An 18,721-nucleotide genomic window follows, 5' to 3' on the forward strand; every position below is an offset into this window, starting at 1 on the left:
GCGCTCGACAGTGCGCGAGAGAGACCGAGTGTGTCCAAGAGAGCGCTCGACAGTGTACGCGAGAGAGACCGAGTGTGTCCGAGAGAGCGCTCGACAGTGTGCGAGAGAGACCGAGTGTGTCTGAGAGAGCGCTCGACAGTGTGCGAGAGAGACCGAGTGTGTCCGAGAGAGCGCTCGACAGTGTGCGAGAGAGACCGAGTGTGTCTGAGAGAGCGCTCGACAGTGTGCGAGAGAGACCGAGTGTGTCCGAGAGAGCGCTCGACAGTGTGCGAGAGAGACCGAGTGTGTCAGAGAGAGCGCTCGACAGTGTGCGAGAGAGACCGAGTGTGTCCGAGAGAGCGCTCGACAGTGTACGCGAGAGAGACCGAGTGTGTCCGAGAGAGCGCTCGACAGTGTGCGAGAGAGACCGAGTGTGTCCGAGAGAGCGCTCGACAGTGTACGCGAGAGAGACCGAGTGTGTCAGAGAGAGCGCTCGACAGTGTGCGAGAGAGACCGAGTGTGTCCGAGAGAGCGCTCGACAGTGTACGCGAGAGAGACCGAGTGTGTCCGAGAGAGCGCTCGACAGTGTACGCGAGAGAGACCGAGTGTGTCCGAGAGAGCGCTCGACAGTGTGCGAGAGAGACCGAGTGTGTCCGAGAGAGCGCTCGACAGTGTACGCGAGAGAGACCGAGTGTGTCCGAGAGAGCGCTCGACAGTGTGCGAGAGAGACCGAGTGTGTCTGAGAGAGCGCTCGACAGTGCGCGAGAGAGACCGAGTGTGTCCGAGAGAGCGCTCGACAGTGTACGCGAGAGAGACCGAGTGTGTCCGAGAGAGCGCTCGACAGTGTGCGAGAGAGACCGAGTGTGTCCGAGAGAGCGCTCGACAGTGCGCGAGAGAGACCGAGTGTGTCCAAGAGAGCGCTCGACAGTGTACGCGAGAGAGACCGAGTGTGTCCGAGAGAGCGCTCGACAGTGCGCGAGAGAGACCGAGTGTGTCTGAGAGAGCGCTCGACAGTGTACGCGAGAGAGACCGAGTGTGTCCGAGAGAGCGCTCGACAGTGTGCGAGAGAGACCGAGTGTGTCCGAGAGAGCGCTCGACAGTGCGCGAGAGAGACCGAGTGTGTCCGAGAGAGCGCTCGACAGTGCGCGAGAGAGACCGAGTGTGTCCGAGAGAGCGCTCGACAGTGTACGCGAGAGAGACCGAGTGTGTCCGAGAGAGCGCTCGACAGTGTGCGAGAGAGACCGAGTGTGTCCGAGAGAGCGCTCGACAGTGCGCGAGAGAGACCGAGTGTGTCCAAGAGAGCGCTCGACAGTGTACGCGAGAGAGACCGAGTGTGTCCGAGAGAGCGCTCGACAGTGTGCGAGAGAGACCGAGTGTGTCCGAGAGAGCGCTCGACAGTGTGCGAGAGAGACCGAGTGTGTCTGAGAGAGCGCTCGACAGTGTACGCGAGAGAGACCGAGTGTGTCAGAGAGAGCGCTCGACAGTGTGCGAGAGAGACCGAGTGTGTCCGAGAGAGCGCTCGACAGTGTACGCGAGAGAGACCGAGTGTGTCAGAGAGAGCGCTCGACAGTGTGCGAGAGAGACCGAGTGTGTCCGAGAGAGCGCTCGACAGTGTACGCGAGAGAGACCGAGTGTGTCAGAGAGAGCGCTCGACAGTGTGCGAGAGAGACCGAGTGTGTCCGAGAGAGCGCTCGACAGTGTACGCGAGAGAGACCGAGTGTGTCCGAGAGAGCGCTCGACAGTGTACGCGAGAGAGACCGAGTGTGTCCGAGAGAGCGCTCGACAGTGTGCGAGAGAGACCGAGTGTGTCCGAGAGAGCGCTCGACAGTGTACGCGAGAGAGACCGAGTGTGTCCGAGAGAGCGCTCGACAGTGTGCGAGAGAGACCGAGTGTGTCTGAGAGAGCGCTCGACAGTGCGCGAGAGAGACCGAGTGTGTCCGAGAGAGCGCTCGACAGTGTACGCGAGAGAGACCGAGTGTGTCCGAGAGAGCGCTCGACAGTGTGCGAGAGAGACCGAGTGTGTCCGAGAGAGCGCTCGACAGTGCGCGAGAGAGACCGAGTGTGTCCAAGAGAGCGCTCGACAGTGTACGCGAGAGAGACCGAGTGTGTCCGAGAGAGCGCTCGACAGTGTGCGAGAGAGACCGAGTGTGTCTGAGAGAGCGCTCGACAGTGTGCGAGAGAGACCGAGTGTGTCCGAGAGAGCGCTCGACAGTGTGCGAGAGAGACCGAGTGTCTGAGAGAGCGCTCGACAGTGTGCGAGAGAGACCGAGTGTGTCTGAGAGAGCGCTCGACAGTGTGCGAGAGAGACCGAGTGTGTCCGAGAGAGCGCTCGACAGTGTGCGAGAGAGACCGAGTGTGTCCGAGAGAGCGCTCGACAGTGTGCGAGAGAGACCGAGTGTGTCCGAGAGAGCGTTCGACAGTGCCTGAGAGAGACCGAGTGTGTCCGAGAGAGCGCTCGACAGTGTGCGAGAGAGACCGAGTGTGTCCGAGAGAGCGCTCGACAGTGTGCGAGAGAGACCGAGTGTGTCTGAGAGAGCGCTCGACAGTGTGCGAGAGAGACCGAGTGTGTCCGAGAGAGCGCTCGACAGTGTGCGAGAGAGACCGAGTGTGTCCGAGAGAGCGCTCGACAGTGTGCGAGAGAGACCGAGTGTGTCTGAGAGAGCGCTCGACAGTGTGCGAGAGAGACCGAGTGTGTCCGAGAGAGCGCTCGACAGTGTGCGAGAGAGACCGAGTGTGTCTGAGAGAGCGCTCGACAGTGTGCGAGAGAGACCGAGTGTGTCCGAGAGAGCGCTCGACAGTGTGCGAGAGAGACCGAGTGTGTCCGAGAGAGCGCTCGACAGTGTGCGAGAGAGACCGAGTGTGTCTGAGAGAGCGCTCGACAGTGTGCGAGAGAGACCGAGTGTGTCCGAGAGAGCGCTCGACAGTGTGCGAGAGAGACCGAGTGTGTCCGAGAGAGCGCTCGACAGTGTGCGAGTGAGACCGAGTGTGTCCGAGAGAGCGCTCGACAGTGTGCGAGAGAGACCGAGTGTGTCCGAGAGAGCGCTCGACAGTGCCTGAGAGAGACCGAGTGTGTCCGAGAGAGCGCTCGACAGTGTGCGAGAGAGACCGAGTGTGTCCGAGAGAGCGCTCGACAGTGTGCGAGAGAGACCGAGTGTGTCCGAGAGAGCGCTCGACAGTGCGCGAGAGAGACCGAGTGTGTCTGAGAGAGCGCTCGACAGTGTGCGAGAGAGACCGAGTGTGTCTGAGAGAGCGCTCGACAGTGCCTGAGAGAGACCGAGTGTGTCCGAGAGAGCGCTCGACAGTGCGCGAGAGAGACCGAGTGTGTCTGAGAGAGCGCTCGACAGTGCGCGATAGAGACCGAGTGTGTCCGAGAGAGCGCTCGACAGTGTGCGAGAGAGACCGAGTGTGTCCGAGAGAGCGCTCGACAGTGCGCGAGAGAGACCGAGTGTGTCTGAGAGAGCGCTCGACAGTGTGCGAGAGAGACCGAGTGTGTCTGAGAGAGCGCTCGACAGTGTGCGAGAGAGACCGAGTGTGTCTGAGAGAGCGCTCGACAGTGTGCGAGAGAGACCGAGTGTGTCCGAGAGAGCGCTCGACAGTGCGCGAGAGAGACCGAGTGTGTCTGAGAGAGCGCTCGACAGTGCGCGAGAGAGACCGAGTGTGTCCGAGAGAGCGCTCGACAGTGCGCGAGAGAGACCGAGTGTGTCCGAGAGAGCGCTCGACAGTGCGCGAGAGAGACCGAGTGTGTCCGAGAGAGCGCTCGACAGTGCGCGAGAGAGACCGAGTGTGTCTGAGAGAGCGCTCGACAGTGCGCGAGAGAGACCGAGTGTGTCTGAGAGAGCGCTCGACAGTGTGCGAGAGAGACCGAGTGTGTCTGAGAGAGCGCTCGACAGTGTGCGAGAGAGACCGAGTGTGTCCGAGAGAGCGCTCGACAGTGCGCGCAAGAGACCGAGTGTGTCCGAGAGAGCGCTCGACAGTGCCTGAGAGAGACCGAGTGTGTCCGAGAGAGCGCTCAACAGTGAGCGAGAGAGACCGAGTGTGTCTGAGAGAGCGCTCGACAGTGTGCGAGAGAGACCGAGTGTGTCTGAGAGCGCTCAACAGTGTACGCGAGAGAGACCGAGTGTGTCCGAGAGAGCGCTCGACAGTGTACGCGAGAGAGACCGAGTGTGTCCGAGAGAGCGCTCGACAGTGTGCGAGAGAGACCGAGTGTGTCTGAGAGAGCGCTCGACAGTGTGCGAGAGAGACCGAGTGTGTCTGAGAGCGCTCAACAGTGTACGCGAGAGAGACCGAGTGTGTCCGAGAGAGCGCTCGACAGTGTACGCGAGAGAGACCGAGTGTGTCCGAGAGAGCGCTCGACAGTGCCTGAGAGAGACCGAGTGTGTCTGAGAGAGCGCTCGACAGTGTGCGAGAGAGACCGAGTGTGTCTGAGAGAGCGCTCGACAGTGTGCGAGAGAGACCGAGTGTGTCTGAGAGAGCGCTCGACAGTGAGCGAGAGAGACCGAGTGTGTCCGAGAGAGCGCTCAACAGTGCGCGAGAGAGACCGAGTGTGTCCGAGAGAGCGCTCGACAGTGCGCGAGAGAGACCGAGTGTGTCCGAGAGAGCGCTCGACAGTGCGCGAGAGAGACCGAGTGTGTCTGAGAGAGCGCTCGACAGTGCGCGAGAGAGACCGAGTGTGTCTGAGAGAGCGCTCGACAGTGTGCGAGAGAGACCGAGTGTGTCTGAGAGAGCGCTCGACAGTGTGCGAGAGAGACCGAGTGTGTCCGAGAGAGCGCTCGACAGTGCGCGCAAGAGACCGAGTGTGTCCGAGAGAGCGCTCGACAGTGCCTGAGAGAGACCGAGTGTGTCCGAGAGAGCGCTCAACAGTGAGCGAGAGAGACCGAGTGTGTCTGAGAGAGCGCTCGACAGTGTGCGAGAGAGACCGAGTGTGTCTGAGAGCGCTCAACAGTGTACGCGAGAGAGACCGAGTGTGTCCGAGAGAGCGCTCGACAGTGTACGCGAGAGAGACCGAGTGTGTCCGAGAGAGCGCTCGACAGTGTGCGAGAGAGACCGAGTGTGTCTGAGAGAGCGCTCGACAGTGTGCGAGAGAGACCGAGTGTGTCTGAGAGCGCTCAACAGTGTACGCGAGAGAGACCGAGTGTGTCCGAGAGAGCGCTCGACAGTGTACGCGAGAGAGACCGAGTGTGTCCGAGAGAGCGCTCGACAGTGCCTGAGAGAGACCGAGTGTGTCTGAGAGAGCGCTCGACAGTGTGCGAGAGAGACCGAGTGTGTCTGAGAGAGCGCTCGACAGTGTGCGAGAGAGACCGAGTGTGTCCGAGAGAGCGCTCGACAGTGAGCGAGAGAGACCGAGTGTGTCCGAGAGAGCGCTCAACAGTGCGCGAGAGAGACCGAGTGTGTCTGCGCGCGAGCGACACTCAAAAAATAAATAAATGAATTAAACATTTCAGCATTAGAATAATCTCTGAAGCCTACTGGTATCATCTGCAACGTTTTAATTATTTTTACATGGTAATAAAAAAATATCTAAAAATAACCTGCAAGGAACGTTCTGGGAAGGTTCTGTTAAGGTTATAAAAATAAAACCTAAAAATAACAGGGTACGTTTTGGGAACGTCTTATAAAATAAAACACAAAGAGTGTATGAATATTTGTTATTATTATTTATTCATTTTTGGTACATTTCTGAAGAAGCACTATTTATTTTTATAATTATTTGTTGGCCAGTTGTGGTCTGTGCAATAAATATTAAAAGTTCTAAACCATCTATTGTGTTGTTTTGTTCCACTATAGTAATGATAATATTTACAATAATACATTGAATTTAATAGGTGTCTCTCACATTGTCCCACAGCAACATTAAAATAGTGTAGATTGGTGTACAATGTTTTATAATAATAATTTATTCTATTTAGTGTCCATTTCATTCATTTAACATATTTAATATTGGGGTCATCCAAGTTATTTTACATATTTGATTTTTTTTTTTTTAAGTAACCCATACGGTGGTTGTTTTGGGAAGGTTCTGGGAACCAAACCTCACTGGCTGGGTTACAGGGTTAGGGTTAGGGTTAGGGTTAGGGTTAGGGTTAGGGTTGACTGACCTGCGCTCCTCTCTGAACCACTCGAACTCTGGCTGAGGAACCGCAGACGCCTCGCAGTGCAGAACTCCTGCCTGTCCCACTGGCGTCTCGGAGCTGCGCACCTCCTTTATATATGGCGGGTCTGTGGACACACACCTGATGTGTGATGTCTGTTCTCACAAACACACAACAGTGTCACACAACAGTCTGATCTTATAGACATCTACTTACAATTGACCACCACATTGACGTATTTGACATCGGGTGTGGACACATCATTGCTTGCTTTACACTCGTAACGTCCTGCCTGAGAGCGAACGATCCCAGAGATCTCTAGATACTCGCCCACGTCCAGAGCCTCGGCTGGGGAACACACACACACACACACACACACACGTCATCATCATAGTTTGGCTTGTCCAGCAGAGGGAGCATGTGAGGCTCTTCCAGATCACAGCACTAACACAACATCAGTGAGTGAGTGAGGAATAATAATCCTGCAACATCAACAACCTAGCTGAGAAAAACATTGCTCACACACACACTCACACACACACACTAATCTGGTCAGCTTTTCATCAGGAAGTTGAAAAGCGTTTCAGAGCACGAGGGAGCAGAGGGGGTGCTCATTTTTGCATACTCATGTTTTATAAATGAGCATCATTTACCACAGTGAGGTACAATGCATTTATTTAGTGAATACTAATTTATGTAAAACCATGAAATTGGCAAAGTTCAGCAGAACTGAAAGATCACAGACACAATAAATACACTAAATGTTTTCACACACACACACACACACACATACACACACTGGTGCATCACTATAGTAGAAAATAATTATGTAACTTAATTTAAACTAATTTTAGATTTATTATATACATTTTTCAGTATATAAATTGGGTGTTTATAAAAGATCGAAGCCCTGTAATAACGGTGGTCCCTCACATGAGGATGATCGGTGTCGTCTAGAAGATTGATGATCTCTAACACACAGAATATCAGCTTCAGTTCAAAGATAACAACTGTAACAAACTCCCCGTTTGTGTAAAAAACACAATAATCACACGTGCAGTGACACACGCATCTACTGTGAGTGTGTGTGTATGTGTGAGAATGTGTGTGTGTGCGTGTGTGTGTGTGTGTGTGTGTGTGTGTGTGTGTGTGTTTTGACCTACATTATGAGGATGCAAAGTCCTTATATTGTAGTGTGTATTCAGGTTTCAGGCCACAACCCCTACAGTATGAGGGCATTCCAATGTCCTTGTAATATAAAATGCAAAATAAACATACTAAACGATTTTTTGTTTTGTAAAAATGTAAAAATGAAGAAAGTTTGTGTGTGAGTCACCGAACAACAGAAATGTGAAGCTTGTGTTTCTGTTCAATGATTTACATGAATCCTTCAGTATAAATGTGTTATTTAAGATGAATCTGAATCTAAAGCACTAATCGAGCTCATCTCATCTGACCTGTTTCAAAGACATTTTCAATGTTTGAGACTCACAGCAGAAGTGACTCGAATACAGACACATGACACACGAGTCGGTTAATGTGAAGACTGAGCTGGTTTAGAGCTGGTTTAAGGCTCAGAACTGGTTTAATGTTACACTGATAACACTTGATTAATGTTCCAGCTGGTAAAAAGCCTTCGTCTCTGACCTTTAGTGACTTGATGTGGAAAGCATCGATCCAGTGCCACACACACACACACACACACACACACACACACCACTGGTCAATACTTTAAACAGCATTCAGCTCTTTTCAGTAAATGTGGCTCCCAGCGCGTCTGCTGCAGTCGATGAGAAAGATCTTCAGGACAACAGATACACTGTGAACATGAAACCACTGATCAACCACACACACACACACACACACACACGCTAATCAAAAAGCTGCTCCACATGATTCACACACACGTTTCTCTCGCTGACACTCCTGTCTGACAGAAAGAACATGCTGACAGGATCCAGTCAGAGCGATGGAGTTCTTCTGTGAGTCTGAACGACATGCGGACACTCGAACCAACAATCACTCTAGACTGACGGTTGCTGGGGTATTATGAGTGGTTTCTATATCTTCTTTCTGTCTGGTGTTCAAGAGTCCTGCAGCCTATAGTGAAGACTGACCTGACGACAAGAGGATTGCCAGCAGCTGATTGGCTATCTCTCACCTGACGGGTTGAGCAGTCTCCAGGTGATGGAGGGATCTGGCCTCCCATTGGCCAAACACGTCAACGTCACGTTACTGCCCTCGTTCACAGTGATGTCCTCCGACACTTTATAGATGATCGCAGGAACTGAAAGAGAAAAACCAGAGCAGAACGACATGAACGGAGGGATGCTGGAAGATTTGTGTTCAGATACAGGTCTCTTCAGTCCGCCTGACCTCGTGACGTATGCTCATAATAAACTCTGTGTTTAATGAGGATGTTGCAGAGCATCAATAAAGTCAAACGCATGTGAAAATATCACACACACATCATTTGTTACGGGCCGCAGACACTCTCATCCATTACACCAACACTTGTCTGATCAATGCGCACACAATCCCACATATTCATCAAACCCATGCGCCATTTAATGACGCTCTTTGTCATTTTCTTGATTTACTGAGTCTGAGATCAAGACTGAAACAAACTCAGAGCTGCAGCTTCAGCAAAGCAAACCTGCAATAAATCAGATAGAGATTCAGTCTGTGAACATTCACTCGTTCAGTCGCTGTCATCAAACCCCGCCCCTTCAATCACAAACTCCGCCCCATTGAAGCTCAAACTCCGCCCCTTCGACACCAAACTCCACCCCTTCAGTCTCAAACTCCGCCCAGGTCTGTCCCCCACCGCTCTGAGGAGTTCAGTTCAATAAAGGAATTATGCAAATCAGGTTACACGCCTACAACATTTATACTGATCACAATGTGCACAGAGCTCTTTGTGTTAAAGGTACAGTGGAAATGACCACAGAATACGAAATTCATTTCCTAACTGCTGGGGAAAAAGTAACCGTTGAATGCGAGGCCATTAAAGCATCCGGCAGAACGAGAGCTCAGAGCTGTTCAGGACGAGATGAAGACCGTAGGTTAGTAGATAGACGAGATGAAGACCTCAAGTCCTCGACTGTGGGTTAGTAAATGGACAGTCGTCAGTGTCTGATAAATGATGTTCACTAGGTGGCAGATTGAGTCTGTTCCTCACAGCAGTGGCTCTACACTCCATTCTCTCTCTCTCTCTCTCTCTCTCTCTTTGTGTTCTCCTTAACCAATCACTGTTGCCTTTTTAAAAACACACACACTCTCTCTCCTCAGTGCGGCTCTGTCTTTCTCTCTAACATGCATGAAATTGGAATTGTAGTTGAAGCAGGACTGACAAGAAAATACATGTTTCTCCAAGCCCAACAAGAATAGACTCATAACCACACACACACACACACACACACACACACACACACACACACACACACACACACACACACACACAGGGCTGGGCTTGTGCAGGAGGAGGATGGTGATGTTGAGAGATGTGAGTTTGGGGCCTTGCAGGCTTTGTTTGCTCTCTTCGCTGCTTTGGAGGCAGAGGTGGAAATAGGAGAGTGGAAAGTTGGTTATAGGGATATATACAGTTATATATACATATACCGTATATACAGTATATGTAACTAAATTCGTCATTGTGGGAAGAAGGAGGCGGAAACCGGCGAACATTCAACAGATTTTAATATCAAAAATAAAACAAATACAAAACGAAAATAAAAGACAGCAGCCCCTCACGGACGACTGCTGTCACATCAAATAAAACATAAACATCAAATAAAATCCAGGCCTGGCCTCTCTCGATCTCCACTGTCGTTGCTCCTCCTTTATGCTTCCGCTCCTCCGTGAGAGATACGAGACCGGTGCGTCGCGCAGGAGTCGCTCATTATCAATCACGCCTCGTCCTGCTCGCCACAGTATACAGCTGTGCTTTGTTTAACCTACGCGAAAACTGCACGTCTGCCTTCATCAGTGCTCGTCTCTAGACTACTACTCCGGCCATTCAGAACGTCTAGGCCTACTGGCCAAAAAAAAAAAAAAAAAAAGAAAAGAAAAAAATAATCAGATTCACAACGTCACAGCTTATATATATATAATTTGGATTTCATACATTCATTTCTTATTAAAAAAAATCCTGTCATCCAGCATCTTCTTCCTTTCATCCTCATCCTTTTCACCAAAAATTGGTGGTTATTTGTTGAGTAGTGACATGTGTGTTCAAGTAAGCCAGATATGAGCAGATTCTGCACAATACGCTGTATTTAATATATCACGATGTCTCATGAGTTGAGTATTTGCGCTAAATCCGCGCAGATTTGTCTTATGCAAACTTCCCCAGCAAAGTGAGTGAAGATAATAACACGCCAAATTGGCTAGTGATTAGACACGTTTAGTAGTGTTGAGTCGCGTTCAGTCGTGTTGAGTCTAGTTGAGTCGTGTTGTTGCGTTGAGTCGCATTGAGTCATGTTGAGTTGTATTGAGTCGCGTTTAGTCATGTTGAGTCATGTTTAGTCACGTTTAGTCGTGTTGAGTCGCATTCAGTCGTTTAGTCGTGTTGAGTCGCGTTGAGTCGCATTCAGTCGAGTCGTGTTCAGTCGTGTTGAGTCTAGTTGAGTCGTGTTAAGTCACGTTGGGTCGTGTTCAGTTGCGTTGAGTCGCGTTCAGTCGTGTTGAGTCACGTTAAGTCGCATTGAGTCGTGTTGAGTCGTATTGAGTCGTGTTGAGTCACGTTTAGTCGTGTTGAGTCGTGTTAAGTCGCGTTGAGTCACGTTGAGTCGTATTTAGTCGCATTTAGTAGTGTTGAGTCGCGTTGAGTCGCGTTCAGTCGAGTTGAGTCTAGTTGAGTCGTGTTGTTGCGTTGAGTCGCATTGAGTCATGTTGAGTTGTATTGAGTCGCGTTTAGTTATGTCGAGTCATGTTTAGTCACGTTTAGTCGTGTTGAGTCGCATTCAGTCGTTTAGTCGTGTTGAGTCGCGTTGAGTCGCATTCAGTCGAGTCGTGTTCAGTCGTGTTGAGTCTAGTTGAGTCGTGTTAAGTCACGTTGGGTCGTGTTGAGTCGCGTTGAGTCGCGTTCAGTTGCGTTGAGTCGCGTTCAGTCGTGTTGAGTTGCGTTGAGTCACGTTTAGTCGTGTTGAGTCACGTTAAGTCGCATTGAGTCGTGTTGAGTCGTATTGAGTCGTGTTGAGTCACGTTTAGTCGTATTGAGTCGTGTTGAGTCACGTTTAGTCGTGTTGAGTCGCGTTAAGTCGCGTTGAGTCGTGTTGAGTCGTATTGAGTCGTGTTGAGTCACGTTTAGTCGTATTGAGTCGTGTTGAGTCACGTTTAGTCGTGTTGAGTCGCGTTAAGTCGTGTTGAGTCGTGTTGAGTCGCGTTAAGTCGTGTTAAGTCGCGTTGAGTCGCATTGAGTCATGCTGACTCGTGTTGAGTCACGTTAAGTCGTGTTGAGTCGCATTGAGTCGTGTTGAGTCGCATTGAGTCGTGTTGAGTCACGTTTAGTCGTGTTGAGTCGCGTTGAGTCGCGTTGAGTCACGTTGAGTCGTATTTAGTCGCATTTAGCCGTGTTAAATCGCGTTCAGTCGTGTTAAGTCTAGTAGAGTCGTGTTAAATCGCGTTGAGTCGCATTGAGTCATGCTGAGTCGTGTTGAGTCGCGTTAAGTCGTGTTTAGTTGTGTTAAGTCGTGTTAAGTCACATTTAGTCGTGTTGAGTCACGTTGAGTCGCATTGAGTCGTGTTAAGTCACGCTAAACGTGACTCAGTCGCATTGAGTCGTGTTAAGTTGTATTTAGTCGCGTTGAGTTGCATTGAGTCGCGTTGAGTCGCATTCAATGACCCATTCATAAATGACTCGATGGCTCACTCAATAACACAGTATCTAACCGCATCCTACTGATGTTTTTAGTCTAATTTTTTAAAGGATCACTTAAATTTTATTGAACATTTTTTATAATTTTTTTCATTTATTTTTTAAAGATATTTAAGGGGGCAAATGTTGTCCCTGAAAGGAAAAGGTGTGCTTGCCGTGGAAGAGAGGGGGAACGCAGAAGGATGTTAACACACACAGTTTGGGAACCGTTGCTCTACTGTGTCAGACTCTGCGAGAGCACACACACACTCAAACAAACACACACGTGTTCCACGTGTGTTTTTGCATTTTGTATTGTTTTTCTCTTTTTCTCTTTTGTGCTTTTGTTTCTATTTGTTTATACAAATTATTCATAGGTTATGATCATTGGAAAATACGGATGTCCATCATCATATATGTGACGTAACGATGTTACACATCACGACTGACGTTCGACCAATCCGCTGACGTTCTGGCAGTTTAAAAGGCCCCATTGACAAGGGGTGAATAGACCAGCACCAGATCTCATTCAACACCCTTGCCTTTGAGTTAAAATGTCAATAGAGTCATGATCAAGACATGTTAATGTTTGTTTATGCGGTGGTTTCGAAATCAACACACCTTGGGGTTTGTTTATTGTTGTTGCTGATGTATCATTGCACAGTTCTGAGAGAATGCACTGTTAGTGCTAGATCACCCAAAATGAAGTTTTATGTAACAAAGTTCGGGAGGAGCATGTTCAGGTAATCATCCAATCAGCACAAGAAGAAGCCAGTATAAATAAAGCCTTCCCTTACCTCCTGTCTCATGACTAATTTCTCAGCATCCCGCCACCACCCCATCACCTCACATTCGGCTGGGTCTGCTCATAGATACCTATGATCTATACATTTATAGGGGGGAGTACTCTGGGGTTGGGCCGAATTCCGAGCTCGGAGCCCTCCCCCCGGACAGCAAGCCAAATACGCATTATAATATTACAACAGATTTCATTAACATGTGAACTCGTGAAACTCGTATTAAGTGCAGGTGTGTGTGTGTGACTGATACCTGTGTTACACGCGGATAATCTGATTCAAATGCAGTGTGTAGTAGGTATTAACCACTTAGCATTTTGTCTTGATTTTAGTTTTTGTTTGTTGACCTCATATTCTACTGATTGTTGGCCTTTATAAATCTATATTCAAAAACAATGGTAGATAGCATTGTTTTTGTTAGTTAGTTGAAGAGTGTTTGCCATATACTGTATCTTTTCTGTTTTAGCCAGCGTAGTTTATTTAAGGCGTTGTATACGCTGAAGATATCGGGTTTGTTTCTGCATTTTTCTTTTGGTAGGTAGTTTTAGAGGTTTGGGTTAAATAGTTATTCTATTTTGATTATTTCATTGATTTGGTCGACGCTCTTGTTTTCTTGGATTTCTGTTTACTTGTCTTTCTTTTATATTTATAAACTGTTTTGTAAACTCATTGCACCTTTTCAATTTAAACATACTTAATGTTAATTTTTCTGCTTCTTGGTTGTTTCTGCTACTTGCACCCATGGCAACAGTTGTATCTCACTTAAATATTGCGCAATCATCCCATTAACATCTTCAAGCACGTAACACACACACACACACGTGCGCACACACACACACACACACACTCACACACATATTGTGTCTGTGTTGAGGATCGTCAAAGCGAACGCTTCCTTTCTGTCTAAAACGCACACCAGAACAATAAACCTCCAGAGTTTGATCGATTCTGAAGATGAACGACATTTGGCTGTAATTTATTTAGTCAGGAGCCGTCCTTTATTTTGTGCTGCGTCGTAGAGCTGCTCGTATTAATCTTGAGGAAAACTTGCACAGCCAAGTGGATCTTCTCTAATTGTATAAAGATTTATGATTTTGCAAAAACAAAACTGCACCATACAATACAAAGACTAATGAACATGTTCCTGCATGGAAAACAAGAATGGGCGTTTTTCTGCTCCCGGGAGGCGGCAGGAATAAATCTGGCCTAAAACACTGACGTGGAGAACATGAGCGCCAGGAGAACCTGCACATGTGACTGAGTAGAGCTTCAAAACAGCTTTACAGAAAATCATGTTAATGCTAATCAGAGAAACTAAACACTGGTCGAGAAATGCTTAAAAGCCAAGCTGAGTGCACTGCATTGTGGGATACAGCATCTCATGCATGCATTATGACAATCGCAGAAGATCATCCCAGTGTTTCACACATACAGAGTATCTGCAGTACTTACTAAATATTCAGCAGCGAGACTTTCTGTACACTCTCATGCAGAAACACACATTTAAAGAGAACTTAATACGCTTTATTTCATGATCATCAGTGTTGCTGTTTGATCATGAAGAAAGCTCCAGTTCTTCTCTATATCAGTGTCAGTGTTTCTGAACTCCCTGAAACGCCTCCATTGTAGTCTTGAGTTTCTTCTGGGAACGAACACGTCACAATATTCCTCATTTGAATGATTCATACTCAGAATAAAGGGGTGGGGCCTGCTTGAGTCAGTTAGTAGTGTGTTGAAACCATAGACTGTATAAAAATATGGACGCAGTGTCCATGACATCACCCGTTGTTTCTGAAGAGCCGGCCGTCGCCATCTTGGCCGCGACAAGAGACACTCCCAGATAACTGAAAATGGGCAAAGAGGCAGATTAGCTGAGGTGACGTGACGCTAACGCTAGCAGACAAACGGCTAGTAGTGACAGCAGCGGCAATCCACCTGTCACTTAAGTGGCCATGGCCTTAATTATCCACAACAATATAATTTAAACGTCTGAACGTCATTTCCCAAACACAATCAAAGCACTCAACCAATCACAACACACTGCTCCAGCCGACCAATCAGAGCACAGTGTGCTTTTCAGAAGGAGGGGCTTCATAGAGACAGGAAGTAAACAGAGCGTTACTGACAGACTGGGAAGAGAAGAGCCGCAACAATGGAGAATATGAGGAAAATAATCAACATTCAAGCAGGAAAACCTGTTCTAGTAGAGCCTGAAACAACATCAAGACTTTGAGAAAGGTATAATATGGCTATTATAAATAATCAGGCAAGCAGGTGAGAGTATTTCTGTTCAGACTCTAAGAGACTCACATTCTTGTCAGCAGAGGCAGAGTAACGAGTGTGAAATTAACGCTGGATAATTAAGGAGAGCCAAACAAACGGCCGACATGTTCACACGTCTATGGATTAAATAACTTCACTGTTACAGATCGTCCATCGCAGTGATTAGTGGAGTGTGACGAGAGCGTTGACATGAGAATCTCTGCACAGATGACAGAGACACGGCGACTCTCACTGGAGTAAACAACACTCACATTAGAGGAACAACACACACCTCACACACACTTTACACTAACTCGTCTGTGTGACATGATGATATTAGATCATCAGCCATTAAAATGTCTCTGGCTTCACAAAGAGATCATTGGTACTGTACTATCATACTTCATATTCAGTCATACAGTATTAATGATCTGACTGCACTGACGCAATCAGATGAGAAAAAAAATTGAACTGAATTGTTCTGAACAATGACACTATAGTCTTTATAGAGCAGCTAAAACTGAAGTTGTTTAATAACGGATGAACTTTACACACAAACAGAATGGTGATGAGACACTTGTGATGTATTTGGGAGTGTGTGACGGGAGTGTGTGACAGGAGCGAGTGACGGGAGTGTGTGACGGGAGTGTGTGACGGAAGCGAGTGACGGAAGCGAGTGACGGGAGTGTGTGACGGGAGTGTGTGACAAGAGCGAGTGACGGGAGCGAGTGACGGGAGTGTGTGACGGAAGCCAGTGACAGGAGTGTGTGACGGGAGTGTGTGATGGGAGCGTGTGACGGGAGCGTGTGACGGAAGCGAGTGACGGGAGTGTGTGACGGGAGTGTGTGACAAGAGCGAGTGACGGGAGCGAGTGACGGGAGTGTGTGACGGTGTGTGTGACAGGAGTGTGTGACAGGAGCGTGTGATGGGAGTGTGTGACGGGAGTGTGTGATGGGAGCGAGTGACGGGAGTGTGTGACGGGAGCGTGTGACGAGAGCGAGTGACGGGAGTGTGTGACGGGAGTGTGTGACGGGAGCGAGTGATGGGAGTGTGTGACGGGAGCGTGTGACGGGAGCGAGTGACGGGAATGTGTGACGGGAGCGTGTGACGAGAGCGAGTGACGGGAGTTAGGGTTAGGGTTAGTGACGGGAGTGTGTGACAGGAGTGTGTGACAGGAGCGTGTGATGGGAGTGTGTGACGGGAGTGTGTGACGGGAGCGAGTGACGGGAGTGTGTGACGGGAGTGTGTGACGGGAGTGTGTGACAGGAGCGTGTGATGGGAGTGTGTGACGGGAGTGTGTGATGGGAGCGAGTGACGGGAGTGTGTGACGGGAGCGTGTGACGAGAGCGAGTGACGGGAGTGTGTGACAGGAGTGTGTGACAGGAGCGAGTGACGGGAGCGAGTGACGGGAGTGTGTGACGGAAGCGAGTGACAGGAGTGTGTGACGGGAGTGTGTGACGGGAGCGAGTGACGGGAGCGTGTGACGGGAGTGTGTGACGGGAGTGTGTGACGGGAGCGAGTGACGGGAGCGTGTGACGGGAGTGTGTGACGGGAGTGTTTGACGGGAGTGTGTGACGGGAGTGTGTGATGGGAGTGTGTGACAGGAGCGAGTGACGGGAGCGAGTGACGGGAGTGTGTGACGGAAGCGAGTGACAGGAGTGTGTGACGGGAGTGTGTGACGGGAGTGTGTGACGGGAGTGAGTGACAGGAGTGTGTGACGGGAGTGAGTGACGGAAACGAGTGACAGGAGTGTGTGACGGGAGTGTGTGACGGGAGTGTGTGACGGGAGTGAGTGACGGGAGTGTGTGACGGGAGTGTGTGACGGGAATGTGTGACGGGAGTGAGTGACGGGAGCGTGTGACGGGAGCGTGTGACGGGAGCATGTGACGGGAGCGAGTGACGGGAGTGTGTGACGGGAGTGTGTGACGGAAGCGAGTGACGGGAGTGTGTGACAGAAGCGAGTGACAGGAGTGTGTGACGGGAGTGTGTGACGGGAGTGAGTGACGGGAGCGTGTGACGGGAGCGTGTGACGGGAGTGAGTGACGGGAGTGTGTGACAGGAGCGAGTGACGGGAGCGAGTGACGGGAGTGTGTGACAGAAGCGAGTGACAGGAGTGTGTGACGGGAGTGTGTGACGGGAGCGTGTGATGGGAGTGTGTGATTGGAGTGTGTGACGGGAGCGAGTGACGGGAGCGAGTGACGGGAGTGTGTGACGGGAGTGAGTGACGGGAGTGAGTGACTGGAGTGTGTGACGGGAGTGTGTGATGGGAGTATGTGACGGGAGCGAGTGACGGGAGTGTGTGACGGGAGTGAGTGACGGGAGTGTGTGACGGGAGTGTGTGATGGGAGTGTGTGACGGGAGTGTGTGATGGGAGTGAGTGACGGGAGTGAGTGACTGGAGTGTGTGACGGGAGTGTGTGATGGGAGTGTGTGACGGGAGCGAGTGACGGGAGTGTGTGATGGGAGTGTGTGACGGGAGTGTGTGATGGGAGTGAGTGACGGGAGTGAGTGACTGGAGTGTGTGACGGGAGTGTGTGATGGGAGTGTGTGACGGGAGTGTGTGATGGGAGTGAGTGACGGGAGTGAGTGACTGGAGTGTGTGACGGGAGTGTGTGACGGGAGTGTGTGACGGGAGCGAGTGACGGGAGTGTGTGACGGGAGTGTGTGATGGGAGTGTGTGACGGGAGTGTGTGATGGGAGTGAGTGACGGGAGTGAGTGACTGGAGTGTGTGACGGGAGTGTGTGACGGGAGTGTGTGACGGGAGCGAGTGACGGGAGTGAGTGACGGGAGTGTGTGACGGGAGTGTGTGACGGGAGCGAGTGACGGGAGTGTGTGACGGGAGTGTGTGATGGGAGTGTGTGACGGGAGTGTGTGATGGGAGTGAGTGACGGGAGTGAGTGACTGGAGTGTGTGACGGGAGTGTGTGACGGGAGTGTGTGACGGGAGCGAGTGACGGGAGTGTGTGACGGGAGTGTGTGATGGGAGTGTGTGACGGGAGTGTGTGATGGGAGTGAGTGACGGGAGTGAGTGACTGGAGTGTGTGACGGGAGTGTGTGACGGGAGTGTGTGACGGGAGCGAGTGACGGGAGTGAGTGACGGGAGTGTGTGATGGGAGTGAGTGACGGGAGTGTGTGACGGGAGTGTGTGATGGGAGTGTGTGACGGGAGTGTGTGATGGGAGTGAGTGACGGGAGTGAGTGACTGGAGTGTGTGACGGGAGTGTGTGACGGGAGTGTGTGACGGGAGCGAGTGACGGGAGTGTGTGATGGGAGTGAGTGACGGGAGTGTGTGACGGGAGTGTGTGATGGGAGTGTGTGACGGGAGTGTGTGATGGGAGTGAGTGACGGGAGTGAGTGACTGGAGTGAGTGACGGGAGTGTGTGACGGGAGTGTGTGACGGGAGTGTGTGACGGGAGTGTGTGACGGGAGTGTGTGATGGGAGTGAGTGACGGGAGTGTGTGACGGGAGTGAGTGACGGGAGTGTGTGACGGGAGTGTGTGACGGGAGTGTGTGACGGGAGTGTGTGACGGGAGTGAGTGACGGGAGTGTGTGACGGGAGTGTGTGACGGGAGTGTGTGACGGGAGTGTGTGACGGGAGTGTGTGACGGGAGTGTGTGACGGGAGTGAGTGACGGGAGTGTGTGATGGGAGTGAGTGACGGGAGTGTGTGACGGGAGTGTGTGACGGGAGTGTGTGACGGGAGTGTGTGACGGGAGTGAGTGACGGGAGTGTGTGATGGG

General features: G+C 50.6%; 1 protein-coding gene across 2 annotated transcripts in view; it reads right to left on the reverse strand.

The window, feature by feature from the left end:
- The window catches only part of lsamp (limbic system associated membrane protein), a 316,255-nt gene that overhangs the window by 31,258 nt on the left and 266,276 nt on the right, over positions 1-18,721 (reverse strand). For both annotated transcript variants that reach the window (XM_081371603.1, XM_081371602.1), the window contains 3 exons: positions 8,230-8,355; positions 6,285-6,416; positions 6,075-6,195 (listed from right to left, as the gene is read on the reverse strand). In XM_081371603.1, coding sequence (XP_081227729.1) covers positions 6,075-6,195; positions 6,285-6,416; positions 8,230-8,355 — 379 coding nt within the window. The remainder of the gene's footprint in view (positions 1-6,074; positions 6,196-6,284; positions 6,417-8,229; positions 8,356-18,721) is intronic.

This window comes from Scardinius erythrophthalmus, assembly GCF_964197995.2.
Source record: "Scardinius erythrophthalmus genome assembly, chromosome: 7".
Lineage (NCBI taxonomy): Eukaryota > Metazoa > Chordata > Actinopteri > Cypriniformes > Leuciscidae > Scardinius > Scardinius erythrophthalmus.